The 9,283-nt window shown below is 52.4% G+C and overlaps 1 protein-coding gene across 1 annotated transcript; it reads left to right on the top strand.

The window, feature by feature from the left end:
- The first annotated feature begins 4,627 nt into the window (after positions 1-4,627).
- Positions 4,628-7,427, top strand: LOC124788866. Its single transcript, XM_047256149.1, has 3 exons — positions 4,628-4,739; positions 6,034-6,243; positions 6,937-7,427. The coding sequence occupies exons 1-3, from the start codon at positions 4,628-4,630 to the stop codon at positions 7,425-7,427; spliced, it is 813 nt and encodes a 270-aa protein (XP_047112105.1).
- The last annotated feature ends 1,856 nt before the right edge of the window (positions 7,428-9,283 follow it).

Raw genomic sequence — 9,283 nt, 5'->3', positions numbered from 1 at the left:
AAGGAACCTTTTATGTTTGGCACAGCCTTTGTAGTAGATCGTAGATACCTGCAGAGTAGAGGGGCATAAATGAGAGGCTGTCATATCTGACAATGAAAATAGGAAACAAAACCAATACAACAGTAAATGCACGTGCACCAACAAATGATAAGAACAAAAAAGAAAAATCAGGAACTGAACATTTTTGGTCTACTTTCGATAAGGTAGTGACAGATATAGACAAAGACATGTCACTATTTTGCTAGGTGATTTTAAGGCGCAAATAGGCATGGAAAGGAAGTTTAGAGGTCCTGTGGGAAATTATCCAGCCCAAAAGAGAACACACAAGAATGGTGAGAGATCAGTGGACCTGTGTAGGAGACACAAGATAAGTATAATAACCATCCATTACAAAGTCCGCCCCCGCTAGCTGAGTGGTCAGCGCGACAGACTGTGAATCCTAAGGGTTAATCATTATCATATCCTCCCCATCGACGCGCAAGTCGCCGAAATGGCGTCAAATCGAAAAACTTGCACGAGGAGAACGGTCTACCCACGGGAGGCCCTCGTCACAAGACATTATTATTACCCATTACGAAGCAAAGGCAAGCAAGAAAACAAAGTGGGCCACCCCTGGAAACAGGATTGGGGACAAATACCTACACCACGTAGGAATATGTGACAAGAATCACAGATTATAAATACGAAAGTGAAGAAAAATAGCAGGATGGAAACAAATCGCTACCTTGTCAAACAAAATGCAGATGGATAACCAACAGAGAAAGGAAACGTAGGACCATAAACACTCACAGAATCGACCTACATCTTCTGCAAATACACAGAGCAGAAAATGCAAAGAGAATGGTAGTTCAGAGTGATTGGAAGAGAGATAATGGAAGAAGAGGCATTGCGACTGGCTACTAACAACAAGAAAAGGAAGCATGAGTGGTGGACGCATGTATGCAGTCGAGACCAGGAGGAAAGCAATTATGAATGGCATTCCTGTAAAGAGCAAGAAGACTGTTCGAACTTCCAGAATGTGAGAAAAATTGCTAGCAAAACGATCACAAATGCCAAGGAAGTAGGTCGAATGAGAAACTTGAAGAAGCAAACACAGCCTTCAAGAAATACAAATCACTTTTCCAGAGAAATGAAGAGGAGAATTAAAAGCTTCGAGTTAATAGAACCCTACTAATAGGACAAGATGGCACAATAAAAATTTGCGAGAAAGAGATGTAGGAGGAAATGGCTAGGTATTTTATGGATTTGCTGAATGCAGAAGTACGGACTCTAAAGTGGACACAGATACGATCTAGGGACGTAAGTCAGGACAGTCTACACAATGCACCTACCGGACAGAGGTAGCAGAGGCAATTAAAAACCTCAAAAACAACAAGGCATTAGGCAATGATGGTATCTGTGCTGGAGAGATCAAGTGGGGTGGGCCTGGAATAGAAAGACATATGTCAATATAATAATGGATATCTGGAGAAATACGAAAATACCCTCAGACTGGAAAGAAGTCATTATAATACCACTACACACGAAAGGGGACAAGAAAGTACTGAATAACTACAGGGGCTCTCTTAAACCTAGGGTACAAAGTTTTGTGGAGAATCTTGCTGAACAAAGGTGAAGAACGAGTGGGGCCGACAATAGGAGAGTACCAGTGTGGCTTTAAAATTTGGAGGAACTCTACAGAACAGATATCTGGAATAAAGAGCATGATAGAAAACAGATACAGGACAGGATAAAAAGATAATAGTGACATTTGTGGCCTATCATGCGTTTTATTCCAAATATCTGTTCTGTAGAGTTCCTCTCAATATGGTGCCCTCTAAGTCTAGAGGACTGCTGACCTCAGATGTTAAGCCCCATAGTGATTAGAGCCATTTGAACCAATTTTGAATATAAGAAAGGAATCTGCACGCAGTAGTACAGGACAGGGAGAAGCATTAAGGGTTGTCGGATGGTCACAGGTGCACGGACACCAAAACCAGTCTTAACAGAAGAAGAAAGAAACAGAAGAAGCGAGAGAATGAAGGGGTATTGGGAAGAAAGAAGACGTGGAAAACAATCCACACGTGATCTTGAAGGGTCCTAACGAAGCAGGAGAAGAAGGAAAAGCATCTCTCTGACCTTGCAGTCATTTTGATATCATGTAATAGATGTATATACTTAAATGGTGAAATTTGACCTGTTTTTGCGCCAGAAGTAACTGCCTTTTCGGTATAATGAACGTCTTTGCCTTTAATCTGAGGGCTCAAAATTTTTATTGCATGTTTTGCGCAATTTTTAACCCAATTCTCTGATTGGTAGGAAATGGGGAAGTGCTCATGGCAGGGCCGGCCGGTGTGGCCGTGCGGTTCTAGGCGCTTCAGTCTGGAACTGCGTGATCGCTGCGGTCGCAGTTTCGAATCCCGCCTCGGGCATGAGTGTGTGTGATGTCCTTAGGTTAGTTAGGTTTAAATAGTTCTAAGTTCTAAGGGCTGATGACTACAGATGTTAAGTCGCATAGTGCTCAGAGCCATTTGAACCATTTTATTTTCCTCATGGCAAATTATGCAGTCTGACACCATATTTACATATTATTTAAATACTATCTTCAAATTGGATGGATGGAGGGAAAGAGGAGCACATCATTAGTGCGCTTCCATCACCTTGGACTTTTAGTTCTGCACTAGCGTTGGTTAATTGTATGCTAAGCAACAGGGAACGGGATAAAAGTGCGGAGAACTTATGCGAGTACAGGCTTTCTCGGCGAATTTCATACAGGAAGTCTTCAAGGGTTGTCAGCCGAGTAGCATCGTCGTCTCGTAGCAACGTTTAGATGGAATGCGTCTCCATCATCTTCAGGCGAAGTGTCGGGATATAGTCGGTCGCGGGCTTATACCTCTGCTGGACCGTTCTCCTCATCCCGCGGCCGGCCAATCACGGGCCCGCGGAATCGTCCGATGCGTCTGGATCGGCCGATGGTGGGGGGGGGGGGAGGGGGGTGGGGGGTGGGGAGGGTGGTAGGGACGTGTGCTGCTCCGTCCGCGGCCCTTGGTGGAACGGAACATTCTTCTCTGATTTTCCTGATTGCAGGCTCCCAGGCTGTGCTGAGATGGTAGCCACTGTCGCGGTTGATTAGGTTGTCGTGTAACTGTATTTCTATGGACTCTTTGATTACTGAGTTCCAAAATCCGTTTGTACTGCATATTTTCTTTGTATCCTCGAAATCGCTGACGCTGACGCTGAAAACATGAGCCTACCCTTGGCTCGAGTTGGTGCAGTTTAGACAAAATTTGTCATTCCTGCTGTTCCTGTAAAAGAGAGAAAAATTTATTACCACTCTTGTTGATTGGTCCTAGCTGATGTAACATGAAAAGGAGGAAGATACACTCTGCTGAGGGATTAGTAAAACTTAATCCTTCAGCAGGTCAGGCCAACGTGTGGTTGGCCTGTGATGAGATTGTAGAACCAGTCCACAGATGAGCCGGTTGCGGGAGCGTCCCGTCTTCTCGTAGAACTTCCTGGCGATGGCGCGAAACCTGTCTCGGCAAGGGAGGATCCCGGTGTCCTCGTGGAGTTGGCGCGGTTCTGTATCCGCTGCAGAGTCACAATGTGAGCATCTGCGGCTCTCTCTTTCGCGTCACGGATGTGATACTTCCAGGTGAGCCTGCGGTCTTAGATAACTACCTGGTATTTCGCCGTCCCACTCCATGGGATAGGTTCTCCCAGAATTTCGACTGGCGTAAGCCCTGGCGGCAGACGTCTTCGGGTGAAGACGACTGCCTGGCTCTTTGTGGCGTTGAATTTCAGCCGCCACTTTGTTGCCCATGAGCCGAAGGCGTCGCACCCGCGTTGGAGGCGGTTTCTCAGCACTTGGGCGTTCATCCTGCGAGTGAACAGGGCTGTATGATCAGCGTACAGCGCCAGTTCGACTCCTGCCACTTTCGGCGCGTCGGCAGTGTACAGGGAGTACAGCGAGGGGCCGAGAACCGACCACTGCGGCACCCCTGCACGTATCTGCCGGTCTGTGGACGTACCGTCGTCAGCCCTCACGTGGAAGGTTCGTTCAGACAGGTACGACCGCAACAGCGTCATGTGGGACGTCGGTATCCCTTGTTCAAAAAGTTTGAACTCGAGACCGTCGTGCCACATCGAGTCAAACGCGCTGGAGACGTCGAGGAACACTGCCCCAAAGAATTCCCTTGTTTCCAGTGCCCTCATCGCCGGTTCTACCACCCGCAAGAGCTGGTGGGAAGTGGTATGTTCTTCTCGGAACCCGAACTGCTCGTCCGGGATGATGCCCTCCTGGGTGTCTCGCGTATAGCCTCTCGGAAACATTAGAGAGGGACGGGAGCAGGCTGATTGGTCGGTAGCTCGATGCCTGGCGTGGGTCCTTGCCGGATTTCAGAATGGCCACGACGCAGAGGGGTAGACACCTGCTCGGAGAATCTCGTTGAAAAAATCGGCAAGTTGCCGGTGTAAGCCCGGCGGAATGTTCTTCAGCAGGAGGCTTGTGACGCCATCGCTGCCTCCAGCCATCTTGGGGTTCAGCGAACGAAGCTCCACAGCAACTTCCTCTTCCGTTATCGGCTCGATAATGTAGCCTTCCTCCCTTGCGGCGTGGAAGGTTGGTAGTTACTCTTGGACCCGCTGTATGTGGTCGTCGTCGTCGGTGACGTCGGCCACCGGTGTGAAGTTCGCTGCAAATGCATCAACCAGGACGCTGGCTTTCGCGTCGGGGTTGCTGGCGAAGTCGTTCCCGACCTGTAAAGGCGGTATTCGCTGTCGCCGGCGGAGGAAGGACTTTTCCACCCTCCATGCACTGTCACCCTGAGGACTAAGGGTAGACGCAAGGTTTTCCCATTCTTGATTCCGGTGTTGCTCCACTGCTGCCTTAATTTCCCGTCTCATGCTGTTTAAGCGGCGTTTCGTGTCTGGTTGGTAAATGATCTGCCATTCACGAAACAGTCGGTTCTTCTCGGTGATCACGTCCAGAATAGGGCACGGTAGCTGTCGCGAGAAGTTTGGTGGAGAAGTCTCGTGGTCCTTGGCGATACCTCGGCGTGGCTTCCTCCGCTGCTCGGAGTATTCTTCGGGTGAAGAATGCTAGGGCGGCGTCTGCCCCTACCACAGCGGGGTTTGGCGCGTCCTCGAGCAGTTCGAGAGCTATCGTCTGAAAGCGCTCTGCGTCGACCCTGCGATAGGTCGGACGGCTGTCTGGAAGAGAAGCTCCGGCCACGTCTAGGCCAAAAATGACAGGTACGTGGTCGGAGGAGAGGTCGTTACGCGTCTCGGCGGTCGCGAAATGCCCGATGCCCTTCAGAAGAGCAGTATCGAGCACGCCCTGTTGTCCCCGTGCAGGGAAGATCGTGGGGTCAAATGGCCCCACGGTGATCGCGCCGTTACGGTTAACAATGCGGGTGAGGCGGCGCCTGCTGCGGCTAAAGGTTCGCGAGTTCCATTCGGTGTGTTTCGCATTGAAATCCCTGGCAATGAAAGCTCGTCCCTCCAGCGACAGCAGGACATCGAAGTCGGCTTCGTCTAGGGGTCTGCTAGGCTGCCGATGGACCGACACGAAAAGAATGTTTCCGGCGGAGGTGTTAACGGCCACTCCTGTGGCGTTGAGCGCCGGCAGTTGAACCCGGTGGTGGCGCAGTGACTTCTTCACGTAGATAGCAGTACCGCCCTAGTGGCTCTGTCATCTCGGTAGCTCGCACGTCGACCCCGGGTTCGAGGAAGGTCTCCTGCACAAGGCAGATGTCGAGCGCCTCGTCCTGTAGGAAACTCGCCCTTATGAGGGTGGCGACCCCGAGCATTGAACGTGCGAATGGTTAACCCATACATATGTTCGTTATCCATTTTAAGGTTGGCTTCTCCCGGCGGTAGTCTGGAGGGCCGCCGTCGCTGCTCCCACGAGGACCGGTAGCTGAATCATCAGCTGGTTGAGCGACCGCAGAAGCGCGGCCAGCTCGGTGGTGTCTTCCTTCGCGACGTTCCCCGCAGTCGGCAGCGGAGCGGCGTTGTGGGAACGCCCTGCGCGGCTTGCAACCCTCCTTACAGCCGCGGGCGCCGGCAAGGCGGCCTCCTCGACTGCAGTCGGCGCCGCGGGCGAGGGCAGCTACGACGGCTGCGGTGCCGGTGCGGCCTCCCCTGCCAGCGGCCGTGGCCTCTCGGAGGGGCGGCCGGCTTCCCCTGAGCGAAGTCCTCGAAGCTGCGACTTGGGTTTACGCGGCTGGCGTGCTTCCCGCTCTCGAATGCAGCGCATCCCCGGTAATAGGCGACGTGGTCCCCGTTACAGTTGCAGCACGTCGGTCGGTCTTCCTTCTTCTTGGGGCAGTCCCGCGACGCGTGCTCCTCGGCGCACTTGCAGCAGCGCACAGGCATCCTGCAAAACTTTGCCACGTGGTCCACGCGCTGGCCGTTGAAACACTGGACTCGTCTGCCTTTTGCGCGGAGTGGCTCGACTTTCACGTCGACGTCAGCAATGTTTTCAACCTGAAAAATTTTCCGGTTGTTGACATTGTCGACTAAAACCACAAGGAACAAGGGCATGTCCCTGTGGGTCCTGTGCGACCTCATCAGGCTGACGTGACGGGTCTGGAAGCCGAGTTCCTCCAGCTGCCGCTGTAGGAACGCCGGTTCCATCTTCAGCGGCAGGTGACGAAAAACGACCTTCAGCTGCTTCAGCTGCTCCGTGCTCTGCATGAAGCAGTTCCACTTCTCGGTCTCACAGAGTTGCATGAGTTTCGCATGGTCCTTTATGCACTCTGCTCTGACCTTAAGTGTCGGTCCCCGCGATCATCTTCCGCGGTTTTGCGACGGAGTAGAGCTTCTGTCTCAGCTCGCTAAAGCTCTCACTCCACTGGATGGTAATCAGCGGCGGGCGGCGGGGCGGTTTCGTCGCCGTAGTCGGTGTGGTCCCGTCCCCGTCGGTCTCGGCTACTTCCGCAAACCGTTTTTCAGCCTTGACCTGTTCCGGCGTCACCGGTCCAAACGGCCAGGCTGTCGCTGTGTGGCGCCGGGAGAGCCCGATGAAGCCTTCCTCGTCAGGCTTCCTCGGCGATGCGGTCGTCATCCTGCGACGTACCCTGCTCTTTTTCCAACTGGCGCGACCGGAACTTGCCTGTGGGAAGGAAGTGTCCTCTACGGCCGCGGCTGGGCGCTTCCGTGAGGCTTGCTCGACCTCAGCAGGCTCGTCGGGTGTTGCCAGCATGGACGTTGGTGAGGGCGTGGCGGCGTCTGTAGCCACCACGGCTGGTGCGACTGCTGGCGAGGCAGCTGTCGTGGCAACTGCGACAGGTAATTGCCTGTCGCGACCCACAGGTACCAAGGACCCGGAGTCTCGTCAGTACCTTCACCCTGTCCGCATCGGTTCCCACCGCCAGGCGTTGCATGCAGATGCAACTCTCCTCGGGAGCCAGCATGGCGATGGCGGCGGCAAATTCCTCCTTTGACAGGGGGATCGGCGGCTCGATACGTCGTCTGTGTGCGGGCGCGGCGCCGTCCGTTCGCGGAAATTTCCGCGTCCGTCCGGCGGCCGCGAGCAACACTCTCACTCGTCGTCCTCGTCGGTGGTGGGGGGCCAGACGCTGCTGTCGTCCGGGAAACTTCCCTTAGACCGCTATCTGCCACGCCCTGTGTCTCTCCTCGAAATCGACGGTGTGCTTCTCGTCAATACTATGTTCCGCCACAACAGATTTCGAGGATTTGATTAGCCGGCCGCGGGAAGCGGAGAGCGGTCCAACAGAGAAATAAGCCCGCGACCGAATATATCCCGACACTTCGCATGAAGATGATGGAGACGCATCCATTGAAACGTTGCTACGAGACGACGATGCTACTCGGCTGACAACCCGTGAGGACCTCGTATATGAAATTCGCCGAGAAATCCTGCACTCGCATGTAACATACCTCTACGGGGAGGATATACATCGCAGTTATAAGACGCTGCAGAAGCTACGGAGCAAGTAGGGGAAGCTGCTGAGCAGGTTGGCGTTCTTACTCCGATGTCGGAATAAAGAAGTGATGCCTAAGTTCGCCAACATGCGGCAGCCTGTCAATACCAACAGGACGAGACACAACTTACGACACCTTACGACGAACGAGCGTGGCCCTAGTACGAGAACACATCAGGGTCACAAGACTGGAACTCGACAAGAACGCTAGAAGCCTGCTTTCTCTACACCTTCGACTGGCTTCCTGTCTCCCAGAACACACCTGGGACTGGATAGAAGGCCAGTGGCGAATGGTCCAAGAAGAAAGCCACCGAAAGGCAGCGCAAGAAATTCCTTCGACTTCCGGAAGTGCGACAACAGAAAGAAAAACCATCTCCCAACCAGGTGGTCATTAATCTAACAAATAAGGAACTGGATGGGCCTAAACTTCGCCCCGGTGCCGAGCACCCTGCCGAAACGGGTCATCATAAGTGGGGTAGAGCAAGCCATAAGGAGACTACATGAAGAAGCTGCAGAAGAAGTAAGAAGAGACGTCTGCAGAGTACTAGATAAAGCAAAGATGCCGAAGAATAACATTTTGGCGACAGAACGAAAGGCGCTACAGGCACTCAGAGAGGACAAGGACACAGTGGTCTTGGCAGCGGACAAAGGCAACACCACGGTTCTGCTTAAATCAGAAGACTATTGGCAGAAAATCGACCCCTTCCTGCAAGATCCTGCCTATAAAAGACTAGGGAAGGACCCCACCACAACAGTGACCCGAAAGACCGTTGAGGTGCTCAACAACTCGGGACTGGAGAAGGATATCATCAGGAAGCTGTACCCGAGGCCACCCGCACCACCACGTCTCTATGGCTTCCCAAAGGTCCACAAAGAAGGTGTCCCATTACGATCTACTTTAAACACTATTAACTCGTCGACATATGGTATTGCTAAGCATTTATCACAGATGCTAAAACCCTTGGTGGGTTACGGTCCAGACCATGTGAAAAACGCGGCAGAGTTCGTGAAAGTACTACAGGGAATGCGGCTGAAAAATGAAGACCTACTAGTCAGCTTCGATGTGACATCCTTATTCACACGGGTACCAATAGAAGACTCCCAGGCTTTACTCGAAGAACACTTTGAGGAGGATACCATCAAGCTCTTTCGCCATGTACTAACCACCACCTACTTCAAGTGTGGTGGGAAGTTCTGCGAACAGATAGATGGTGTGGCTATGGGCTCCCCCCTAGCACCAGGCATAGCCGACCTATACATGGAGCACTTCGTAAAGCTAGCACTAGACACTGCTAAGCACAAGCCAAAAGCCTTCTACGGGTATGTTGATGGTATCTTTGTCGTTTGGCCACATG

The sequence above is a fragment of the Schistocerca piceifrons genome, chromosome 3 (genome assembly GCF_021461385.2).
Source record: "Schistocerca piceifrons isolate TAMUIC-IGC-003096 chromosome 3, iqSchPice1.1, whole genome shotgun sequence".
NCBI lineage: Eukaryota > Metazoa > Arthropoda > Insecta > Orthoptera > Acrididae > Schistocerca > Schistocerca piceifrons.
This window is presented reverse-complemented; position numbering and strand designations above follow the sequence as displayed.

Coding starts and splice junctions, on each gene's coding strand:
- LOC124788866 (XM_047256149.1), top strand. CDS start 4,628: ATGTGGTCGTCGTCGTCGGTGACGTCGGCCACCGGTGTGAAGTTCGCT. Junction 4,740..6,033: donor GGCGAAGTCGTTCCCGACCT/GTAAAGGCGGTA, acceptor CCCTCCTTACAG/CCGCGGGCGCCGGCAAGGCG. Junction 6,244..6,936: donor TCGAATGCAGCGCATCCCCG/GTAATAGGCGAC, acceptor ACCGTTTTTCAG/CCTTGACCTGTTCCGGCGTC.